The sequence below is a fragment of the Artibeus jamaicensis genome, unplaced genomic scaffold (genome assembly GCF_021234435.1).
Source record: "Artibeus jamaicensis isolate MK-2021 breed Jamaican fruit bat unplaced genomic scaffold, CSHL_Jam_final contig_3182, whole genome shotgun sequence".
NCBI classification, from domain to species: domain Eukaryota; kingdom Metazoa; phylum Chordata; class Mammalia; order Chiroptera; family Phyllostomidae; genus Artibeus; species Artibeus jamaicensis.
This window is the reverse complement of record NW_026521742.1, coordinates 4,757,542-4,782,982: the sequence shown is the minus strand read 5'-3', so window position 1 is coordinate 4,782,982 and position 25,441 is coordinate 4,757,542. Positions and strand designations below refer to the sequence as shown.

Here is a 25,441-nt window from a genome sequence, read left to right as displayed (position 1 = left end):
GCCCTGCACCCCTGATACAAAGTCATGAAAGGGATAAATGGTGATGGGTGGAAAATACACAACACAGTGTACAGATGATGTGTGGTAGAATCGAGCACCTGAAATCAGTGTCGCTCACCCCCAGGAAATTCAATGAAGAGGAAAAAGAAAGACACACAGTGAACTGAACAGATCACAAAACAAGGCCCACATATATACCGTCTGTAAAAGACTCACTGCAGATCAAAAGACACACAGAGACTGAAAGTAAAGGGATGGAAAAGATATTTCATGAAAATGGAAACAAAACAAAAAAGCTGGGGCAGCAATGCTTGTACCAGACAAAATAGACTTTGAAACAAAAGGCTATATATAGCAAGAGACAAAGAAGGACCCAGAACGCCACTGATGATATTTACCTGAAGAAACCAAAACATTATTTACTGAAATACATAAAAATAAAACTTATTCCAAGTTTTTTTGTTTTTGTTTTTGTTTTTAGGAAAAACAGTTTTATTTACCCCCAGATATCTAAGATGATCTCCCCATCCGAAGAGCCTTCACTTAATCACGTCCGTAGAGTTCCTTTCGCCAAATCAGGTCACATCCACAGGCTCAGGAAGAGGATATGGACATCTTTGGGGAGGGCAGTGTTCAGCGTAACACGGTTTGTTTTCAAAATTCTCTTTACTTGGTTTCCCGCAGTTCGGGTATGACAGGTGGACGTGTTGTGTGTGAGCACACATGGGTGTATGTGAGGGTTATGTGTGTGCTTGGCATTTCGCCAATGACCCACTAATAGTCTTTATAGGAAAATAAAAACAAATAAATAGCTACGTATGTATTTTTCTGGTCAGAAATCCAAGTCAGGGTCCCATTTTCTATTTGGTATCCTGTCTCTTCAGTCTCCTTCCATCTGGAACAGTTTCTTCGACTTTCGTGGCACTGATATTTATGTAAGTCCAGTCCATTATTTTGTCAAATGTCCCTTAACTTGGGTTTGTATGATGTTTCCTCATCAGATTCAGGCTGTGCACTTTGGGCGGGAATGCCACAGAACTGGGTCTGCTCCTTCTAAGTGCATCGCAGCAAGAGACACACGATGTTATTCTGTCCCATTTATCACTCGACTAAGGGGCTGTCTGTGGGCTTTCTCCACTTTTATAAAGTTATTGGTTTTCCCTTCTTTAATCAGTTAAGTATTTTGTGATCAGACACTTTGAGGTATAGAAATTTAGCCTCAAATTCTCACACACAAGGTAAAATTTACATTTGGATGTAAACAGATGCATGTTAGTGGCTTATTAATTTACTTTTAAATTTAGACAAAATATATTCTCAAACAAGGTGATACAAGTGCCTTCATTAAATTTTCAGATCTGGAAAGCTTAAATTTATATCATTATATCCATAATGTAAGAAAAGCAAAAAAAAAAGAGAATTAAAAGAATTATCTGACAAGCCCGTTACCCTCAGTGAGGAAGGGTGCGTGCACACCAACAGGAGGCAAACCCAAGTTGAATATTAAACACCACACTGCAGTGTCACAGTTCTGGTATTTCTACAGCCACCCAAACACCGCTCGTGTTACAGAACCGTAGACTGTCTCACCATGGACTCCAGAGCAGACACGAGGAACGTGACCACCATCCTGCTCTCAGAGGATGCCTCATTTTCGATGGGCGGGGCAGACGTTGCTACTTGGGCCATGATCCCTGTGCAAGAGAAGTAAGAAGAAAGTGGGTGAGAGAAACCCAGTGTCCTGCTAAACACACACTTAGGGTCCTCCCCTGACCTCGTTCAAACCCTCCTGAGTGTTGAAGAAACTGGCACTTAAAGACATTAAGTGATTTACCCAAGACCTCTGTATAGAAATGCTAACTTTCACATAGTGTACTTTCCACTCAGTCTAGACATCAATCACCTCCTCACAAAGTAAATTCAGGGGTTATGCCAGAGAAGCGGGTTAGCTACTTCCTAGCTGACCTGGGGAAGGAAATGGCCCTTACTGACCCAGTGAGGTTCTGTCCGATTTCAGCATGGCAGTGCCAGGGACCACAATCCCGTTCACATACACAGGAAAAGGAGATGTGGGGGTTTGCACACTAAAGACAGGGAGACAAAATCCCTTTTCCTTTTCCGTTAGGACTTCTCCTACTTAAAAGCTCACTTCAAATTTTGCCAAAGTCTATATCGGTAGCATTGAAATTTTTCTTTGAAAAAGTTTCTCTAATACCATAGAATGTTTTTTAATATAAAGCATACAACAGTTAATACTTGTCATGCCCCTGCCATAGTAGGCTTAGTTACATTTGTAACGAAAAGGTACATAAAGCAGGCCAGGCTGCTGATGCAAGCTTACGCGGGGTCCCAGGCAGGATGTGCTGGTCCCCGCAGAACCAGCTGCCGGGAGAGCCAGGTCGCGGGTCCCAGGCTACCCAGCGCCGCGCCCCCAGTGGGCTGCACCCAGGCTCTTCTTCTGTGAAGGAGACACTAAGTCAGCCACCTTCACCTCTATTTCTGATCCCCCTCACGTTAAAATCAAGGATACCCCACATTTTATGAGTCCATCCAAGTGAAATGTCCAGAATGGGGAAATCTGCAGAGACAGAGATCAGTGGTGGCTCAGGGCCGAGGGGAGGGACAGCTACAGGGCACAGGGTTTCTTTAGGGCGTGATGAAAATGTTCCACAGTGGACTGTGGTGATGACTGCCCAACACTGAATACGTGAAAAACCATTTAATCGTACGCTTTAATGGGCGAATTGTGTGGTGTGAGAATTTTAGCTAAACAAAGCTGTTTTTAAAAATCAGATGAAGTCAGGTGGGTGGAGGAGGATACAAGGGGGATACATGGTAATGGAAAAGATACAATAAAAAAACAATCAAATGAAATAAAAAAATAAAGTGAAATAAAACAGAGGTTGGATGAAGAAAAAGAAGACTAACACTCAGAGAACACACACTAGGTGCCAGTGCTTCTCCCATAATCCAATTCAACACTCGCACACCCTCTAAGGGAAACATCACTCCCACAAAAGCACCGAGAGTGGGGAGGGGCCTGTCAGGGCTGTGCAGCTGGACCACGGCAAAGCAGGGCTGGGCCACAGCGGAGAGGCACACCGGCACACTGAAGCCCTAGATAACGCACCTCCAAGGGGCAGGTGCCCCACGATTAGAGTGACCACATGTCCGGGCCAGGACAGTCCTCGTTCACCCTGCCTTGCAGGTGAGGTTGGTCACAGCACTCCCTTCCCTCTCAGGTGCCGGAGGGTGCGTTACACAATGTGCCCACACGGGCGCTTTGTGAAATGGAAAACATCATGAGGACATGGCGTGGTGTGGCCTTAAAACCACCTCCAGGCTCAGAGGTCTCCCGATGAAGCGGTCGGAGGCATCATCTCTGAGCTCAGACGCTGTCCATGTCTGCATGCTTTACTTAGCAAGAAGAAAAATGGTCAAAATGACGGTTTGCTCTTTTCTGTTAAGTAAAGGAATACGTTTTTATCATATTATAAAAATTCTTTTAACTGATATAAACTAGAGCATCATTAGAATTGTTTCATTTCTTTGATTATTAAAGGTGAAATACCTGTTCATGTCACAAAAATTTAATTAAGGTATAATTTACATATAGTGACTTCACCCTTTTTAGTGTATAGTTTTATATGTTTGGACAAATATAAGTCTGTAGCCACCACTAAAACCAAGGTATAGGACGGATAGTTCCATCACCCCCAAAACCATGACTCTTTGCAGTCAATTCATGGCCTGTCCCTCACCCAGAACTGAGCGGTTTCTGTCCCTGTAGTTTTGCCTGTCCCAGAATGTCACATACATGGACTCTCACGCTGTGCTGTTCACTGTATCAGTTTCTTTTTATCACTGAGCTTACCACTTTTGGGATGCAACACAATTTATATCATCAGTTAAAGAACTTTTGTGTTATTTGCCGTTTTTTTATGATTATGAATAAAGCCACTAAAACAATTCACATGTAGGTTTTTGTGTCAACCTAAGTACCTAAGTTCTCACTTCTCTTGCGTAAATACTTGAAAGGGGTTTGCTAGGTCTAATTGTAACTACTTCTTTAGCTTTGCAAGAAAGTATCAAGCTGTTTTCCAAAGTGAGTGTACCACTTAGTGTCCCTCTCACTGATACAGGAGAACTCCGGCTGCTCTGCATCTTTGTCAACACAGAGTATTAACAGCTTAAAAATAACTTTAGCCTTCTAATGGGTGAGCAGCGATACCACTTTGTGATTGAAGTTCGTGTTTTCAGTGTCTAATGGTGCTGGGCATCTTCTCATATGCTTATCTGCCATCCATACATCATCTTTGCTGAAATGCCTGTTCAAATCTTTTGTCCATTTAAAAACTGGACTGCTTCCTTATTTTTGTATTGAATTTATAGAATTCTTTATGTATTCTGGAGACAAGAGCTTTATGTGTGATGTGCAAAAGTTTTCCCTTTTGCTGTAGAGAACATTACTGGGCAACCGTAAAACTTAATGAGGAGCCCTGGCCATTGCTGCTTAGTTGGATGGCCATTGTCCCACAAGCCGAAGGTCACAGGTTCCATTCCAGGTGAGGGCGTAAGCCTGGGTTGCAGGTTTGGCCCCTGGTGTGTGTGAGAGGCAACTGGTCAGTGTTTCTCACACTGATGTTTCCCTCTCTTTCTCCCTCCCTTCCCCTTGCTCTAAAAATAAATTAATAAAGTCTTTAAGAAAACTTAATGAGGTTTTAGTGTTATAATGGATTAAGGTTAATTATGATTGTAATATTGCTGTTATGAAGGAGAATATTCTTGTTTGTAGAATACTCATAGTCAAGTATTTGGGGTGATGTGCCCTCAGGTTGATAATTTCTCTTGAGTAGTTCAAAACAAATAAAAGTTCTTTGTATTATATTTGCAATTTTTTGTAAGTTCAAGATTGTTTCAGATTTTTAAAAATCATTTTAAAATTGACCTAAATATATATCATTTATATGGTCATTTCTGTTTTTAATAATTATATGGTCAGTAGTATGTAATTCCTTTTGGGAAAATCAGTATCTAGAATGTTTCATCAAGAATTCAGATCAAAACTTCTGGCCTAGATGGAGGTGTAGGTGGAAACATTGTACCTCTTTGCACAACCAAGTTTAAAGACAACAAAGTTTTAGTAACAAAAACGCAGACAAAACACAGAAAATTGAACTGGACGGAAGTCCGACAACGAACCATTCATCCAGACCGGTAAGAGAGGCGGAGTCAGCGGTGGAGTGGGTCGGGCAGGAAAGATCAGGCAACCGACCCAAAAGCTCAGGAGCACAGGAGTGCAGGTGGCAGATCCCAGGCATGGGGTGGCAACGGGTGGACCCAGTGAGGGCACAAGGCGGCTGGCTGACCGCAGTCACACGTTTGAGTGCAGATAAACCAAGTGAAGGAGCGAGCAGTGAGACAGACCGAGCAACCCAGGGGGGCCACAGCGATGGGAATCAGAGCCTGAAGCATCAATTGGAAAGACTTTCAGGGTTGAGGTGCCAGGAGATGCTCCCAGGCTCACAGAGAGATCGTTGGAGAGACCCACAGGGTCCTGGAAGGTGCACAAGCCCACACACCTGGGAACCAGCACCAGAAGGGCCCAATTTGCTCATAGGAACCGGTAGAAGGGACAGAAATCTGAGAGAGTGGAACAAACGCCATTGCCCCTCTCTGACCCCACTCCGACATACAGCATCACAACCCAGTGACTGGGTCCCCCCGCCCTGGTGAACACCTAAGGCTCCGCCCCTCATACATAATAGACACGACCTAACCAAAACATTATGGCTCAAGCAGAAAAAGAGCTCAAAGCCCCAGAGCCAATAAATCTAAGCAACCAAGAGATAGCTAACCTTTCAGATGCACAGTTCAAAACACTGGTGATCAGGATGCTCACAGAACTGGTTGATTTTAGTCACAAATTAGAGGAACATATGAAGGCTAAACTAATTGAAATGAAGGGAAATGCACAGGAAACCAATAGTGATGGAAAGGAAACTGGGACTCAAATCAATGGAGTGGACCAGAAGGAAGAAAAAAAATTACCAAACAGAAAAGAATGAAGTAACAAGAAATCAAAAACATGAGGAGAGGCTGAGGAACCTCCAGGACATCTTTAAACGCTCCAACTTCTGAATTACAGGGGTACCAGAAGGGGAAGAGGAACAGCCATGAATGGAAAACTTATTTGAACAAATAATAAAGAAGAACTTCCCCATTCCGGCAAAGGAAATAGACTTCCAGGAAATCCAGGAAGCTCAGAAAGTCCCAAAGAAGTTGGACCCAAAAAGGAACACACCAAGGCACATCATAATTACATTAGCCAAGATTAAAATGAAGGAGAGAATTCTAGAAGCAGCAAGAGATAAGGGGACAGTCACCTACAAAGGAGTCCCCATCAGACTGTCAGCTGATTTCTCAAAAGAGACCTTACAGGCAAGAAGGGGCTGGAAAGAGGCATTCCAAGTCATGAAATCCAAAGACCTACATCTAAGATTGCTCTATCCAGCAAAGTTTTCATTTAGAATGGAAGGGCAGATAAAGTGCTTCTCAGATAAGGTCAAGTTTAAGGGGTTCATCATCACCAAGCCCTTATTATATGAAATGTTAAAGGGACTTATCTAAGAAAAAGAAGATAAAAAAGATGAACAGTGAAAGGACAGCAAACTCACAGTTATTAACAACCACACCTAAAACAGAAGCAAACTAAGAGGACAGCTAGATCAGGAGAGGAACCATAGAAATGGAGATCACATGGAGGGTTAGCAACAGGGGAGTGGGAGGAGGAGAAGGCGGGAGAAGGTACAGAAAATAAGTACCATAGACGATCGGTAGAAAATAGACAGGGGGGAGGGCAAGAATAGTAGGGGAAATATAGAATCTAAAGAACTTGTGAGACTTCCACCAAGATGGAGGCAAAGGTGGATATCCATGCTTTCTCACACAACCAAGTTTAGAGGCAACTAAATATTAGCAACAGAAAACATAGCCAGAACACAGAAAATCGAACTTTTCGGAAGTCTGTTAACAAATTCTTCAGCCTGACCGGTAAGGGGCGAAACCAGCAGCTGGTGGAGTGGGGTTGCACAGGAAAACTCCGTCAGACGGACTCAGGCGCGCGGAATCTAGGTGCAGGGTTGGACCTAGTGAGCGACCGAGCAAGCGACCAAGCGAGCAACCGCGGGGAAACAGCGAGGGAGCAGGGCTGCCAGTGACTGTGGTCTCGCATTTGTGCACGGATAGACAAGCGAGGGAGTGGGCGATTGGACCGGGACCCAGCGGGTCCCCGAGGCAAGCGGCAGGGAGGGCACTGCCATTTCCCTGCTCTGACCCCACCTCCACATACAGCGTCATAACCCAGCGACTCTGGGTAGCCCGGCCCAGGTGAACCACCTAAGGCTCTTCTCCTCACCCAGCCGCAGGAAACAGCAGAGGGGGCCGCCATTTCCCCACTCTGACCACGCCCCCACATACAGCGTCACAACCCAGCGACCTGGGAGTCCAAGGCTCCGCTCCTTACACTTAAAGGGCGCGAAAAGACCAAAAATGGCTCAAGAAGATCTCAAAGCCCCAGAGCCTATAAATCTAAGCAATGAAGAAATGGCAAAACTCTCAGACACACAGTTTAAAACACTGGTGATCAGGATCCTCATAGAACTGGATGATTATAGCCACAAATTAGACAAATATATGAAGGCGAAACTAATTGAAATGAATGGAATTGCACAGGAAACCAATAGCAATGAAAAGGAAACTGGGACTCAAATCAATGGAGTGGACCAGAAGAAAGCAAATAATGGCCAAACAGAAAAGAGTCAAGAAGCAAGAATTCAAAGAAATGAGGAGAGTCTTAGGAACCTACAGGACATCTTTAAACGCTCCAACATCCGAATTATAGGGGTACCAGAAAGGGGAAAGGCACAGCCACCAGTGGAAAACTTATTTGAACAAATAATAAAGGAGAACTTCCCCAATCTGGCAAAGGAAATAGACTTCCAGGAAATTCAGGAAGCTCAGAGAGTCCCAAAGAAGTTGGACCCAAGAAGGAACACACCAAGGCACATCATCATTACATTAGCCAAAATTAAAATGAAGGAGAGAATCCTAGAAGCAGCAAGAGCTAAGAGGACAGTCACCTACAAAGGAGTCCCCATCAGACTGTCAGTGGATTTCTCAAAAGAGACCTTACAGGCAAGAAGGGGCTGGAAAGAGGTATTCCAAGTCATGAAATCCAAAGACCTACAACCAAGATTGCTCTATCCAGCAAAACTTTCATTTACAATGGAAGGACAGATAAAGTGCTTCTCAGATAAGGTCAAGTTTAAGGGGTTCATCATCACCAAGCCCTTATTATATGAAATGTTAAAGGGACTTATCTAAGAAAAAGAAGTTAAAGAAACATGAACAGTGAAAGGACAACAAACTCACAGTTATTAACAACCACACCTAAAACAAAAGCAAACTAGAAGGACAGCTAGATCAGGAGTGGAAACATAGAAATGAAGATCTCAAGGAGGGTTAGCAACAGGGGAGTGGGAGGAGGAGAAGGGGGAAGAAGGTACAGAAAATAAGTAGCATAGACAGTAGATAGAAAATAGAAGGTGGGCAAGAATAGTAGGGGAAATATAGAATCTAAAGGACTTGAGACACATGGTCATAAACTAAAGGGGGGGTAATGGTGGGCATGGGGTGGTAGGGTGGAGGGGAATGAAGGGGGGAATAGAACAACTGTAACAGCATAATCAATAACAAAATAAAATAAAAAAAGAACTTGTGACACATGGTCATAAACAAAAGGGGGGAACGGTGGGGGAGGGTGTGTAGGGGGAGGGGAATGAAGGGGGGAAATGGGACAACTGTAATGGCATAATCAGAAAAATATATTAAAAAAAGAATTCAGATGAAATAATTTCATGTGAAGAGGCAAAACTTGAAATGATTTCTATTTTATTCAAACTATATCCATTGGCAAAACTAGACTTTTCTTTCCAATTTCTTGTATTTTTTTAAATTAACTGCATTACTAGGTTGAAATATTAAAATTTTCCCATAGAAGTTATGGATATCTCACAGAGATTTTTATAAAATAAACTAAATATATTAAACATGTGTTCACTTTTTATTTAAAGTAATGCAAATATTTGTTTTAAAAAAAGCATTAATGTGGGTAAATGCACAAAGTTATAAAGATATACCTACTACCAAAACTCTTCAGAACATTATTGATATTTAAAATTATGACTAAGAAACTGGTATTTTTGCCCTGGCAGGTGTAGCTCAGTGAATTTTAGATGCAGAGTGTGGGCTGAGAACCAAAAGGTGGCTGGTTTGATTCCTAGTCAGGGCATATGCCTGGGCTGCAGGTCAGGTCCCCAGTGGGGGCCATGTGAGAGGCAACTACACATTGATATTTCTCTCCCTCTCTTTCTCCCTCCCTTGCCATCTCTCTAAAAATAAATAAATAAAATCTTCAAAAAGAAAGAAACTGGTATTCTTGACCATTATCTTTCAGAATAAACAACTTCAAACACTGTTTTAAAAAAATACAGACAAGGTCTCATACAGCAGAGTCCTATTTACAATGGAAGTAGGTACACCCAAAGGTAAATTCAAGCATCATCCAAGTTATCCAAGGGAGCGGTAAGTATCTGTCCCAGAAAGACTACTCAAGCAGGGACTGGCAAATTCCAGGTCCCCAGTTCATGCTTGCTGCTAAGGCAGATGCTCCTATGTTGGAATGGCAGAAAGTGCCTAAAATATTTTAATAGGTATTCTTCTCATTTCATTTTTACAGCTCAACCATACTGTGACTCCATTGTCTATTATTTCACACAATTCTTTCCTTAGAGAAGACTTCAACAGAGCCTTACTCTAAAACACAAAAGTAAACGGCTTGATCAGTATCTATTAGTGCTAGCGGTAAAGATAATTGTTTCTGCTAATTACACCACTGTTACCCCTAAGAGGACTGTGATGTCAAACTTTGGTTTTTGAGAGAATAAAAGAATAGGCTGAACGAAAGTAGGTGGATCTCAAAATGATATTAGTTGGTATCAACTAGGATACCAGCAAAATTTTTTAAAATTGATATTTTATAATTACTGCTTTGTTTGTATCTTTTACTTAATGAATGAAGGCAGAAACTTTGTCTTTTATATTTTTTAACTTAGAACACACCATGCCTTACTACAACATTAAAAAAAAGAAACATGGTTATAAGCTAACATGGGGTTTCCCCCAACACTATACATTTCCCTGAGAAAAAAATCTTTTCATCCTAATAAAACTAAAAATTCTTGACAAGAAAAGCTTGTGCTGCAGAATAAAATCTCCCAAAGTCTATATGGTAATTAACTTCTTTTCTATCACAGATTTTATATAATATTTAATGTTTTGCTCTTTAGAAACTGGCATGTAAACTAAAAAAGACTCTCAAATCTCACATAGTTCCCTTAGCAATCCTTGAGGACTGCCTCACCTTTTTGACAAATATTTTAATGATAAATCTAGAACAGGGGTCAACAATTTGCAGTCTGTGGGTCAAATCCAGATTGCCACCTGTTTTTGTCAATGAAGCTTTATTGGAACAAACCTTGGGAACCAGCACCAGAAGGACCCAATTTGCTCGTGGGAACCGGCAGAGGGGACAGAAATCTGACAGAGTGGAACAAACGCCACTGCCCCTCTCTGACCCTGCCCCCACCTACAGCATCACAACCCAGCACGACTGGGTCGCCCCATCCTGGTGAACACCTAAGGCTCCGCCCCTTATATGTAATAGGCACGCCCCTAATATGTAATAACCAAAACATTACATCTTGTCTATGGCCATTTTCCCACCAAGGCAGGGCTGTATGCATGTTGACAGCACATGCTGCCGAAGCTGAAAATATTATCTGGCCCTTTACAGAGAAAGTTTGCCCATCTCTGATCTAGAATTCATTTCCATCACTCACAATTTTTACCACTTGGAATGTCATCCACTATGTTTATCAAACCTCTGAAATCTTGAAATGGAGGCCTGGTTTATTTTTTAGAGTGTTTCTAATTTTCCTTTCCAAAGGTTAATTTTTCAGGTCTCTAAGATCTTGATTTTTTAATTAACAAGTTCCTGAGATGCCACCTTCTCCAGAGTTCAGCATTCAACGGAAATGTACTGAGACGGTCAAAAGGTACAAACTCCCAGTTTAAAATAAGTCAGTCCCGGGATGTAAGGTAGAGCATGGTGACTACAGTTAACAATACCGTATTAAGTTGCAAACAGAGTAGCTCTTAAGAGATCTCACCACAAGAACAAAAAATTGTAATATATGAGGTGATGAATGTCTACTCTTACTGTAGCAACACTTACATATTATCAAATATGCAATATTACAAATACATATTCACAACACTTACGTATTATGAAATCACTACACTGGACATCTAAAACAAATATATGTCAATTATATCTCAATAAAACTCGAAAAAATTTTTAAAAAGAATAACAAATTTCACAAAGTAGTCTTTCTATTCTGGAATGATACACGAGTATGGAAAAGAAATACAAGTAACATGTATTTTCAATAAAATTTAAATGATTAACAAATGATAAAGAAGTTTAGCTTAGCCAAATACACTGACAAAAGTTAAAAAAACACCACCAAAAATGTACTGAGCACCTCATATGTGAAAACATACATACTGGCAGGATGGGCAGGGAGGAAACAAAGATGAAAACCCACCTCCTGCACACTCAAGTGAGGCGGACCCGCACAGATAAGGCAAATAGCAGGTAAGAAAGGTAAAATGAAAGCCAGACACTCTTCGACTGCTCCAGGGCATGTGGGAACATAGAGCCAACAACTGGGCACTTGAGCAAGTTCTGCAGCCTGAGAATGAGGAAAAAAACTGTCCCAGCAGGTGTGGGCAAAGCTCTGGGCAGCAAACATCAGGGGCTAAACAACAGGCAGGAGGGAAGAACCGTGACCCACTCCCAATCGCCACCACAGAGTAACACCTGCTGCAGCCGGTGCCAAGCCCTGTGTCCACTGAAGGCAAGGTGGCTAGTCACACTGATCAAGCCTCCCTCCCCAAGTAGAAGAAAAGAGAAAGAGGAAGAAAAGGCTGCTTAATTCTTTAGTTGCAGCTCTGAACAATCTCCAACCTTCTATCTCAACATGTTTACTTCAAATTACCAGCATGAAAATAAACTGTAAAAAATTTCCCCCTTAAAACACAAAACTTGGCCCAGTTATTCCATTTCTTGATATATACCCGAGTTAAAAACATATATACACACAAACACATATACAAATGCTCATAGCACTATTCACAATAGCCAAAATGGAAACAAACCAAACTGACATGAATTGACAGAAAGTGAAAGTGTGGTATACTCATACAATGATTATTCAGCCATAAAAAAGAACCAATCAAACCATCTAAGGTCCTGGCTGGTGTAGCTCAGTGGATTGAGTGTGGGCTACGGACCAAAGGGTGGCCAGTTCGATACCTAGTCTGGGCACATGCCTGGGTTGCAGGCCAGGTCCCCAGTGTGGGCCATGGGAAAGGAACCACACATTGGTATTTCTCTCCCTCTTTCTTCTTTTCTGCCCCTCTCTATAAAAATAAATAAAATCTTTTAAAAAATCTAAGGAAAATATTCAGAATAGTCAGAGCCATAGAGACAGCACATTAGTGATTGCAAGGGGTTAAGGTGGGGCATAGGAAATGACTGCTATTGGAATCTGAAGCTCTGAGAGCCTTTTCCTCACTTTGTCTTTAAACCATAAGTGAAGGACTGCAGTCCTGGGCGAGAAACTCTTCTTGGTGCCTCTGGGTTTATTTTCTGCCACCAGACCGCTGGAGACTACCGGGCTGACCTAGTCCACTACAAACCCCATGCGGCGGATCACTCCTTAACGGGTAAGCGAAATGTGAGGGGCAGTCAGAGAATCTTCACTATGGAACCTGGGCTCCGTTACCAAGCAACAGGTGAAGCCCCGCCCCCTCGTCTAACCAATCAGTCACGCCTTCATGCAGCGCGAGATTCCCGCGTACATTATACTGGTTGTGAGCTCACAGGCAGCGTGCGCAGAAAGCCCTGGGCTTGCAGCATCCACCTCCACCGCTCCGACCAGCCAATCAGAAGGGAGAAGAATGCGCGTTCTGTGCGTAAGACGGTTGCCCCCACAACAGGGCTTCCTCGCCCCACCCCCACTCCTTGTGCCCTACCTTCGAGCAAAGGGGTTCGGCTCCCGCTGAGCCAGCTATTCCAGGGCACGCGCCTATTCCAGGGCACGTCTCTCCGTGCGCCTGGACGGGCGGCCTCCATAAACGTCCCCTTCGGAGCCGCAGGGTCCGCAGAAGGAGAAAGTTTAAAGAAAAGCACCCGCTCTTAATGGCGGCGGGGGCAGGGTACGCACCTGAGGTCCCAGCCAGTGGGCAGCGGCCGGCGGGCCGCGAGGTCCGAGGGTTAGGCAACCGGGGAGCGGCCAAAGGCCAAGGGCGGCAGCCGAGGCGGCGAAGAGTTGGGGGGGCGCGTCGTGTGAATGGCGGTCGAGGGCCTGCTTCCCACCCACTATTCCTCCTTTTTCTCTTTCTCCCCCTTTTTTTTTTTTTTTTGGCTTCCTGGAAGGCAGCCTCAACTCGTGTGTCCGCAGCGCCCCAAGTGGGAGTTGCCGTTTCCGGTGATGCCGAATCCAGTTCAGATGCTCACTGAGTTTGTTCGCAGGCTCTCAGCCCTGTTTAGCTGAAGGCCAGACATGTTCATCCCTCTCCAATCTTTGATCGACTGCTGGCACGTGTCCGGTCTAATCCCTGGATACCGCCCCCAAACGTGGACGTACTTTCTAGCGGTTATTTCATGTGCTTCGTATGGTTGAAATGTGTAGCTTTAGAGGGGTGAGGTCATAAACTCCAATGCCCAGTGAAGCTGCCTTTTAAAGCCATAGAGTTGTTTTTTATAAATTGTAACTGTGTCAGGACACGCTGTGTCCTTCCCAGTGATATAGCCAACCAGTCAAGAGCTATCCATCAGTTGATGGCAATTTAACAAATAGTCAAGTATTACAATAGTGTTATTTAATCTGATTGAGTTAGTTACATATTTATTTTAAATATGTCAAAAGAATAGGATAATAAAACTTTTACCCATTGTTCAGATTTAGGATATTATGCTTTCTTTATATGAAGAAAATACAGACAACTGAAGAACGGCCTCATTTCTCTGCCTTTCCTTGACAAAAGGTAACCGCCGTCTTGAAGTTAATATGTGTTCTAATACTTATTTTCTTTTGTAAAAAGATGTGTCCCAAATATGCTGATAATTTTTAGGTGGCTATCAAAAATATGCTTCCCAGTAGATGGCTGATTTCTTCTTTTTTCATCGACTTTCAAGGTAAAGATAATTTAACAATTAGTTGAGAAAGTACCTGCCTTTTTGACATCATTTAAAAAAGAGATGTTTGGCCCTGGCTGGGTGGGTCAGATGGTCAGAGCAGGGTCCTGACACACCAAGGCTGTGGGTTTGATCTCCAGTCAGGGCACATACAAGAAGCAGATAATGAATGCATAAATAAGTGGAATAACAAATTGGTGTTTCTCTTTCTCCCTTACACTCTCTCTAAAATCAAATAAAATTTTAAAAGGATGTTTGAAAATATTTGTTATGTTAGGGTTGATTCTTATTCGGTAGAGTTCTGTGCTATAAAATCATAACAAATGCTGAACCGTTGCTCCCAGGGGAAATACAAGGTTAGGCTTCTTCCAGGCTCTGGTCATTACATTTTCGTGACCCCATCAATATATCTTATATGTGTGTTTCTGTTTAAAGATACCTTATTTACTATATATGGTTGATTCATTAGGTGAACTCATGGCCAGTAGCATTGTAACTCATGCCTAAGGAAGCTTATCTAGCAAATATTTTCTATATAAGGCACATCATAGCCTTCTTGTGCTTATGAACACTAGAAAACACCTTAGCACTGCACCTTGAGAGGCATTTTAAACAGGAAAACCAACAAAGAGTACAAAAATATGAAAATATAGCATGAAACAGTCCAGTGCAATAGCTGAAGTCAGACCGCTGCTTTGTTCTACCTCAGCTGGGAACGAGTGCAGCCAGCAAGTCAAACCTGCCCCTATGCCCAGGTCTTCAAACGGTGGGGTTTGCGTTTACCTATACATTTTAGTGAGTAGGGGAATTAACAAATACGAAATTTCTCTCATTACTTTTTTTAAAAGGTGGTATTTTTCTTAGAGGGGAAGGGAGGGAGAAATGGAGAGAAACATCAATTGGCTGCATCTTGCCCCAACCAGGGACCAAACCAGCAACCCAGGCATATGCCCTGACCAGGAATGGAACGGGGACCTTTCACTTAATAGAATGACATCCATTCAACTGAGCCATGGCAGTCAGGGATCTCGTTTTTTCCTGAACCAGTTCCAGTTAACCCACATGACTCCATTAAAAGTGCTGTTTCCAAGGTTACAAGTGACCTTCTCATTGTTAAATCTGTAGTCATTTTTCAGTCCATGAATTACTTGATCTATCAGCATTTGACATAACCAATCACTACAACCTCTGAAACACTTCCAGGCTTCTAAGAAACCACACTTGATTGTTGTTCTGTCTACTTTTCTGGCTGTTCTCAGTTTGTTGCAGGTCCTCTCCACCCTTACCTAACCTTGAATAGAACTCTAACTCAGGGTTTAATCTTGGATCTCTTTCCCACCTGCTCTCACTCCCTTGATGACCTCATCCAGTCTTGGGACCTTAAATACCATCGAAATGGTTATGATTCAGTATGTATCTCCAGCACCAACCATTCCCCTCAACTCCAGTCCAACCAACTGCCTATGTTGAAATCTACATTTGGAGGCTAAATAAGCATCTCAAAGGGAACATGCCTTACCCTCCCCTCAGTTCCTCCTGCAGTCTCTCCTTTCTCATTGAAACTCTATTCTTCCAGTTACTCAGGACGAAGACCTTAAAAGCATCCTTTACCTCTTTCATACCCAACACTAACTCTTCCAACTGTTCAATCAGCTCTAACTTAAGATTCTACCATTTTCTGGCCACCACTACCACTGCACTGGTCCAAGCCAATATAGTCTTTTGTAATTAAGTACCACTTTACCCATTGTTCTCCTTGATTGTACCCTTAACCCTTTTCAGATTATTCTTAATACAGCATCCAGAAGAATTCTGTAACTAAGAACTCATTTGATGCCTCTGCTCAAAGTGGCCCAATAACTCCATCTCAGAGTAAGAGTTCAGGTTCTAAAATGTTTCTCAACAAACAACTAAAAAACAAACAAGCAAAATACGTCATACAGGAAAATGATGAGCAAGTTCTTGGCACTAAATTTGCCAATTTAAGTGAAATGGACAAATACCTTCAAAGACAAATTACCAAACCTCACTTAAGAGAAATAGATAACTTGAATAACTCTATATCAAAGAAATTCAAATTTAGTTAAAAATTACAGCCTTCAGCCTTCTTCTTCATAGAAAATTACAGACCTCAATGACTTCACTGGTGATTTTTACTACACATGTAAGGTAAAGAGCAATCTTCCCAAAAGCTGAAGAAAAGGAAATCTTTCTAACTCATTTTATGGTTCCGGCATTGCCATGATATCCAGACCAGACAAAGGCATTGCAAGAGAGGTAAAGCACAGACCTTATCGCTCATGAACATAAATGTGAAAATTCCTAATAAGCTTTTTTCATTTAAAAATTGTGAAAATGGTCAATTTTATTGTGTATATTTTACCACAATAAAAAATTTTAAAGGTGAAAATCCTCCCACTATATGATGCAGGCGATTCATTTACAGGTATTTATCTAAGATAAATGTATGTCCATACAAAGACTTGTATATGAATGTCCACAGCAGCTCAGTTCACTATATCCGATGCAAGCAACAAGCCAAATGTCAACCAACAGGTGAATTAATAAGCAAATAATGGCATGTCCATATAATGAAGTGGTACTCAGCAATAAAAAAATGAATTCTGGATATATGCAAAAACATGGATTAATCTAAAAAATGATCATACTAAGTCAAAGAATCCAGACATAACCGAGTCCCTATTTTATGCCTATGTATACATATTATTCTAGAAAGTGCTTCATATTCTAGGGCCTATTTTCACATATCAATGGGAAAACACACCCATTTCTTAGCACTGACTATAAAAGACAAGGATGTCTTGTGGGGGTGGAATTAGGCCATATGTTGACTGTGATGATGCTCAAACGGGAATGAGTACATTACACATTTTTCAAAATTTATTAAACTGTACAGTTTAAATGAGTACATTTTGTTACATATAAACTATACCTCATATTAAGAAAATCAGCCTTTTACATTTCTGTTTCATGAAATGTTTAAGCATATGCAGACACCTCGTTCTCACTAAAATATTACCACTGCTATTTTCCAACTGCAATGATTTTTTTAAAAGATTTTATTTATTTTTACAGAGGGGAAGGGAGGGAGAAAGAGGGAAACATTAGTGTGTGGTTGCCTCTTGAGCACCCCCTACTGGGGACCTGGCCCACAACCCAGGCACGTGTCCTGACTGGGAATTGAACCAACAACCCTTCGGTTTGCAGGCCAGCACTCAATCCACTGAGCCACACCAGCCAACGCCCAACTGCAATGATTAAAAAAAAATTTTATTTACTTGTTTTTAGAGAGTCAGGGAGGAAGGGAAAAAGAAACAGAGAAACATTGATGTGAGAGAGAAACATCGATTCATTGTCTCTCGAATGAACCCTGACTGGGGACAAAACCTGCAACCTAGGCATGTGCTCTGTCTAGGAATCGAACCAGTGACCCTTTGCTCTGCAGGATGACCCCCAACCAACTGAGCCATACCAATCAGGGCAACCGCAATGATTTTTAATTGGAGCAAGTGGTTTAACGAAATAAGACATTCGTTTAAACATTATTGTTTGCCCTGGCCAGGTGTCTTGGTTGGAGTGTTGTCCTGATGTGCCAAGGTTGCAGGTTCGATCTCTGGTCAAGGCATATACAGGGGGCAACCAGTGAATGCATAAATCAGTGGAATAACAGCTCTCTCTCCCTGCTCCCTCTAAAACTCATTTACAAAATAATTCTTATTTAATCTATTTCATTATTTAAATACTTTGTATATTTTATAAACTATATATTAGTATACTAATGTGTATAAGTAATTTGTATATATTTTTTCATGCTCACAAATTTTAAACATTGGGATGTGTTATCAAAATAATTTGGAGACTACTGCCCTAAAAAAAGGAAGATCCTGTTCTCAGAAAACTGGAAAGAGGAATTTATCTACATGCAGAGGTTTAAAACCATTCAAGAAGGTAATTGAGGCCCTGGCTGGCATAGCTCAGTGGATTGAGCTCGGGCCTGCAAACCAGACAATTGTGGTTTGATTCCCAGTTCAGGGCACATGCCTGGGTTGCAGGCCGGTTCCCAGCAGGGGATGCACGAAAGGCAACCATACATTGATGTTTCTCTCCCTCTCTCCTTCCCTTCCCCTCTAAAGATAAATAAATAAAATCTCAAAAAAAAAAAAAAAAAAGAAGGTAATTGAAACCCATGGTAAGATTAGGGTATACCAAGTCTTATACCCTAATATTAGGATATAAGAAAACTCAAGATTGTAAAGTGTCATTTTTCTCCTAATTTCTCTCAATTAGTTCATGAATTTAATGCAACCAGTAAAAATCCCAGTGGGATTTTTAAATGCAACTTGACAAGATGACTTTAAAATTTATATGAAAGTAAATGTTATGAATAGCAAAGACAATGTTGTAAAAGAACAAAGAAGAGAGACTTGATTGAATAAAAATCAGAGCATATTACAAAGCTGTAGCAGTTGATACCTTGTCATACTGGCTCAAGAATAAATCAGCCCTGACCGGTGCAGCTCAGCTGGAGCATCATCCCATAAACCGAGTGTTGGATGTCATCCCCACAGGGGCACGTCCCCCACAGACAGCCCACGGTGCTTCCCTCTCTGTCTCTCTCCCTCTCTCCTCTCTGTCTAAAAAATCAATTGAAAAGTGTCCTTGGGTGAGGACGAGACAATTTTTTTAATTAATAAAGAATAAATCAGTAGAAACAAATAGTTTGCAGAAATTGACCCATGCATATGGAAATGTATTATATGTTATAAATGGCATTTCAAACTTTTAGGTAAAATCTGTTAATAGTCAATAAATGATTTTTAGACAATCACATAGTTGAAAAATACTGATAAGTATAAAATCTGGTCTCATTCCATTAATTAAAATCAGCTCCAAATCTAAATATAAAAAATAAAAGTAGATTTCCAGCCAAGATGGAGGCATAGGTAGATATGCTTTACTTCCTCACACAAACAAAAGAAGGACAACAACCAGTTTAAAAACAAAAAGCAACCAGAACTGCCAGAAAATTGAACTGTGTGGAAGTCTGACAACCAAGGAGTTAAAGAAGAATCATGTATCCAGACTAGTAGCGGCAGCAGAGATGGGCAGCTGGGGTGGAGAGGATGCACTGCAAGGCAGTGGACCAGGCAGGTGAGGTGGCAGCTGGCAGACCAGGTGGTCCTACATTTGTGTGCAGATAAGCTGGGAGGAATAACTGGGGAGCAAGACAGACTGAGCAACCCAGGGTTCCAGCACAGGAAACTGAAGCCTCAAACCTCTGGCTATAAAAACCTGTGACGGTTGTGGCAGCAGGAGAAACTCCCAGCCTCGCAGAGGAGTTCGTTGGAGAGACCCACAGGGTCCTAGGATGTACACAAACACAGCCACCTGGGAATCGGCACCAGAAGGGCCCAACTTGCTTGGGGGTAGTAGGGAAGGTGACTGAAAGCCAGCTGAGAGCTGAGCAAGTGGCATGGTTCCCTCTCGGACCCCTTCACTACATACAGGGCCATAATACAGTAATGCAGGTTGCCCCTCCCTGGTGAATACCTAAGGATCTGCCCCTTACAACATAACAGGTGCACTGAGACAAAGAAATATGGCCCCAATTTAGAACAGATCAAAACCCCAGAAAAAGAACTAAGCAATGAGAGAGAGCCAACCTACCACATGAAAAGTCCAAAACACTGGAATCAGGTGCTTACAGAAATGGTCAAGTATGGTCTAAAAATAGAGGAAAAAGTGAAGGCTATGAAAAGTGAAATAAAGGAATATGTGCAGAGAACCAACAGTGAAGGGAGGGAAACTGGGACTCAAATCATCAGTTTGGAATAGAAGGAAGAAATAAACATTCAACCAGAACAGAATGAAGAAATAAGAATTCAAAAAAAAAAAGAAGAGAAGCTTAGGAACCTCTGGGACTTTAAACATTACAACATCCAAATCATGGGGGTGCCATGAGGAAAAGAGGAAAAGGAAGAAATTGAAAACTTATCTTTAAGAAATGAAGAAAAACTTCCCCAATCTGGCAAAGGAAATAGACTTCTAGGAAGTCCAGGAAGCTCAGAGAGCCCCAAAGAGGAACACACCAAGGCACATCATCATTAAGTTACCCAAGATTAAAGATAAGGAGACAATCTTAAAAGCAGCAAGAGGAAAGGAGAGAGTTAACTACAAGGGAGTTCCCATGAGACTGTCAGCTGATTTCTCAAAAGAAACATTGCAGGCAAGGGGGGCTAGAAAGAAGTATTCAGAGCCATGAAAGGCAAGGACCTACATCCAAGATTGCTGTATCCAGCAAAGCTTTCATTTAGAATGGAAGGGCAGATAAAGCGCTTCCCAGGTAAGGTCAAGTTAAAGGAGTTCATCATCACCAAGCCCTTATTATATGTAATGTTAAAGGGACTTATCTAAGAACAAGAAGATCAATACACTATGAACAGTAAAATGAAAACAAACTCACAACTATCAACAAATGAACCTAAAAAAAAAAGAAAGAAAAATAATGAAAACAAAAACTAAGCAAACAACTAGAACAGGAACAGAATCACAGAAATAGAGATCACACAGAGGGTTATCAGTGGGGAGTGGGTGGGGGAAGGATGGGGGAAAAGGTACAGGGGATAAGAAGCATAATTGGTAGGTACAAAATAGACTGTGGGAGTCCTGGCTGGTGTAGCTCAGTGGATCAACCAAAGGGTTGCTGGTTTGATTGCCAGTCAGGGCACATGCCTGGGTTGTGGGTCAGGTCCCCAGTAGGTGGCATGTAAGGGGCAACCGCACATTGATGTTTCTTTCTCTCTCTCTCTCTCCCTTCCCCTCTCTAAAAAATAAATAAAATATTTAAAAAATAAAATGAAATAGACTGGGAGAGGTTAAGAATAGTATAGGAAATGGAGAAGCCAAAGAACTTATATGTATGACCTATAGACGTGAACTAAGGTGGGGGAATACTGGTGGGAGGAGTGGTGCAGGGTAGAGGGTGATAAAGGGGAGAAAAATGTGGGACAGCTGTAATAGCATAATCAAGAAAATACACTTAAAAATAAGAGAAAAGTAGAAGGACTTCTGGTCAAAATTGCAGTGTAGGCAGACATAGCTTGCCTTTTTGCACAACCACATCAAACTTACAACTAAAATATAAAAGAACCATCAATCAGAACCATCAGAAATTGAGATGAAAGAAGCCTCACAACTATGAAATTGAGTTGAATGGGGGTCTGACAACTGTAGAATTAAAGAAACCACATCCATCCAGATTGGTAGGAAGGACACAAACATGGAACAAGGTGGTCCCATGCCCGTGTGTGGTGGATAAAAATTCGGGAGGGATATTTCAGAACCAAGGAGTCCCAGCTCCACACCAAGCCCCCCAGCCCAGGGTTCCAGTGTCGGGAAGATAAATCCCCACATCTGGCTGCAAAAAGCAGCAGGGATTGAATCAGGGGAAGAAACATCTCAAGTCCCAAGCAGTTCCTCTTGACTCAGCAAGGACTCATCTACTCAGATTCACTCCCTGTGAGTTGCAGCACCAGGGTAGCAGCTTGAAAGGAACCAGTGGTATACAGGGTGAAACTGAAGTGTGTAGTGTGAAAGCAAGAAGAGGCCATTGTCCACTTTCTAAGTTCTCTCCTCACAGAGCAGGTAAGCTGGTGCCATATTGAGACTCCATCAACCTGGCTAACCCTGTTTGGCCTAACTTGGAGATCCCAAAGACTCTACCCCACCCATCTTACAGGCCCACCCAACCTGCTTTCCCATATGAATGACTGGTCTTGGCTCATGCTTCACAATGTCCTAATTCCTATTAAACAAGTAACAGCAGGCTTCCATGAGCCCCAGGCCCTGCACTAGCAGCAGCCAGTTTAGGTTCACAGCTTGGCTTTTTCCAGGAATCTCCAAGCTCAGCACAAGTAGCAGCCATCTCACATTGCTTTATAGCTCAGGCAGGGTGCCCTGGGCAAAACATAGTGGGGGGCTGACCTTGGCCTACACCACCCTGGAAACCCCAGGGCCAGCGCACCCAGTGGACAGCTGCAGACCATGTTGGAGCATGACCACCCTGCTCCTGCACATCTGATCTTCCATGGAGGGTGGAGGTTGGTGTTCAGTGGTTGTAGTCAATCCTTGTAGCTGACTGGCCTTGGTAAATCCCTGTCATTGATCTGCCAACAGCAATCAAGGCTCAACTGCAAGAGAAGGGTGAACTCAGCCCACATGAAGGGTGCACCTTGAGTACCCAGCTTGGGTGATAGGGGAGACTACCACTGGACCCTACAGGACACCTACTACATTAGGCCACACTACCAAGACACGGAGTCAGAGCAGCTCTACCTAATACATAGAAACAAACAAGGGGAGGCTGCCAAAACAAGGAGACAAAGAAACATGGCCCAAATGAAAGAACAGATCAAAACTTAAAAAAAAAAAAAAAGCTAAACAAAATAGAGATAAGCAATATATCAGATGCAGAGTTCAAAACACTGATTATACTTCTGCCAAGATGGAGGCATAGGTGGAGACACCGTGCTTTCTCCCACAACCAAGTTTAGAGACAACAAAATATTAGCAACAGAAAACACAGCCATAACACAGAAAATTGAACTTTTTGGAAGTCTGATAACAACATTCTTCAGCCTGACCGGTAAGAGGGGCGAAGCCAGCAGCTGGCAGAGTGGGGTTGCACAGGAAAACTCGGTCAGACGGACTCATGTGCGCGGATCCCAGGCGTGGGGTTGCAACGGGCAGGCCCAGTGAGCGACCGGCGCACCCAGCAAGGGTGCAGGGCGGCGGGTTGACTGTGGTCCCACATTCATGCACAGATAGACCAGCGAGGTAGTAGACAGTGAGACGACAGGACCGAGCAGGCCCCAGTGGCGAGAAGCAGCAGAGGGGGCCGCCATTTCCCCACTCTGACCCCGCCCCCACATACAGCCTCACAATCTAGTGACCTGGGCGGCCCTGCCCTGCTAAACACCTAAGGCTCCGCTCTTCATAAGTAACAGGCACGAACAGACCAAAAATAGCTCAAGAAGATCTCGAAAAGCCCCAGAGCCCATAAATCTAAGCGATGAAGAAATAGCAAAACTTTCAGATGCACAGTTCAAAACACTGGTGATCAGGATGCTCACAGAACTGGTTGATTATAGTCACAAATTAGAGGAACATATGAAGGTTAAACTAATTGAAATGAAGGGAATTGCACAGGAATAGATTGGTGCACTATTGCACCAATAGTGATTAAGAGGAAACTGGGACTCAAATCAAGGGAGTGAACCAGAAGGAAGAAAATAATGGCCAAACAGAAAAATATAAAGAAACAAGAATTCAAAAAAATGAGAAGAGATTTAGGAACTTCCAGGACATCTTTAAACGCTCCAACATCCGAATTATAGGGGTACCAGAAGGGGGAAAGGAACAGCCACCAGTGGAAAACTCATTTGAACAAATAATAAACTACCCCAATCTGGCAAAGGAAATAGACTTCCAGGAAATCCAGGAAGCTCAGAAAGTCTCAAAGAAGTTGGACCCAAGAAGAAACACACCAAGGCACATCATTATTACATTAGCCAAGATTAAAATGAAGGAGAGAATCCTAGAAGCAGCAAGAGATAAGGGGACAGTCACCTACAAAGGAGTTCCCATCAGACTGTCAGCAGATTTCTCAAAAAAGACCCTATAGGCAAGAAGGGACTGGAAAGAGGTATTCCAAGTCATGAAATCCAAAGACCTACAACCAAGATTACTCTATCCAGCAAAACTTTCATTTAGAATGAAAGGACAGACAAAGTGCTTCTCAGATAAGATCAGATTCAAGGAGTTCATCATCACCAAGCCCTTATTATATGACATGTTAAAGGGACTTATCTAAGAAAAAGAAGATAAAAAATATGAACAGTGAAAGGACAGCAAACTCACAGTTATCAACAACCACACCTAAAACAAAAGCAAATTAAGAGGACAGCTAGATCAGGAATGAACCATAGAAATGCAGATCACGTGGAGGGTTAGCAACAGGGGACTGGGAGGAAGAGAAGGGGGAGAAGGTACAGAAAATAAGTAGCATAGATGGTAGGTAGAAAATAGATAGCGGGGAGGGTAAGAATAGAATGGGAAATACAGAATCTAAAGAACTTGAGACACATGGTCATAAACTAAAGGGGGGAATGGTGGGGGAGGGGGTGTGCAGGGTGGAGGGGAATGAAGGGGGGAAATAGAACAACTGTAATGGCATAATTAATGAAGTATATTAAAAAAACACTGATTATAAGGATGCTCAAGAAACTTAGTGAGGACCAACAGCATAAAAAAGATCCAGTTGGAAATGAAGGATACACTACTTAAAATAAGGAACAATTTACAGGGAAACAATAGTAGAGTGGATGAAACCAAGAATCAGATCAATGATTGGGAACATAGGGAAGCAAAAAACAACCAATCAGAACAACAAGAAGAAAAAAGAATAAAAAAAGAATGAAGATAGTATAAGCAGTCTCTGGGACAACTTCAAGCAATACAACATTTGCATCATAGGGGTGCCAGAAAGAGAATTGAAAAAACAAGAAGTTGGAAATCTATTTGAAAAAAACAGCAAAAGAAAATTTCCCTAATTTGGTGAAGGAAATAGACATGCAAGTCCAAGAAGCACAGAGAGTCCCAAACAAGATGGATGCAAAGAGGCCCACTCCAAGACACATCATAAATAAAAAGCCAAAGGTTAAAGATAAAGAGAGAATCTTAAAAGAAGCAAGAGAAAAGAAGTTAGTTACTATAAAACTATCAGCTGATTTCTCAAAAGAAACTTGGCAGGCTAAAAGGGGTTGGCAAGAAATCAAAGTCAGGAAAAGCAGGGGCCAATAGCCAAGATTACTCTACCCAGCAAAACTATCATTTAGAATCAAAGGGCAGGATAAGAGCTTCCCAGACAAGAAAAAAACCGAAGGAATTCATCACCACCAAACTATTATTATATGAAATGTTAAAGGGACATATTTAAGAAAAAGAAGATCAAAACTATGAACAATAAAATGGCAA

The 25,441-nt window shown here is 42.2% G+C and overlaps 1 protein-coding gene across 5 annotated transcripts in view; it reads right to left on the bottom strand.

Moving 5' to 3' along the window:
- GTF2IRD2B (GTF2I repeat domain containing 2B) overlaps positions 1 to 25,441 on the bottom strand; it is a 74,729-nt gene that overhangs the window by 43,831 nt on the left and 5,457 nt on the right. For 3 of the 5 annotated variants that reach the window (XM_053663476.1, XM_053663474.1, XM_053663475.1), the window contains one exon: positions 1,591 to 1,694. In XM_053663476.1, coding sequence (XP_053519451.1) covers positions 1,591 to 1,689 — 99 coding nt within the window. In that variant the 5' untranslated portion in view covers positions 1,690 to 1,694. Of the gene's footprint in view, positions 1 to 1,590; positions 1,695 to 13,412; positions 13,855 to 25,441 lie in introns of those variants that run through there. The other 2 variants (XM_053663477.1, XM_053663473.1) reach the window with 1 other exon arrangement.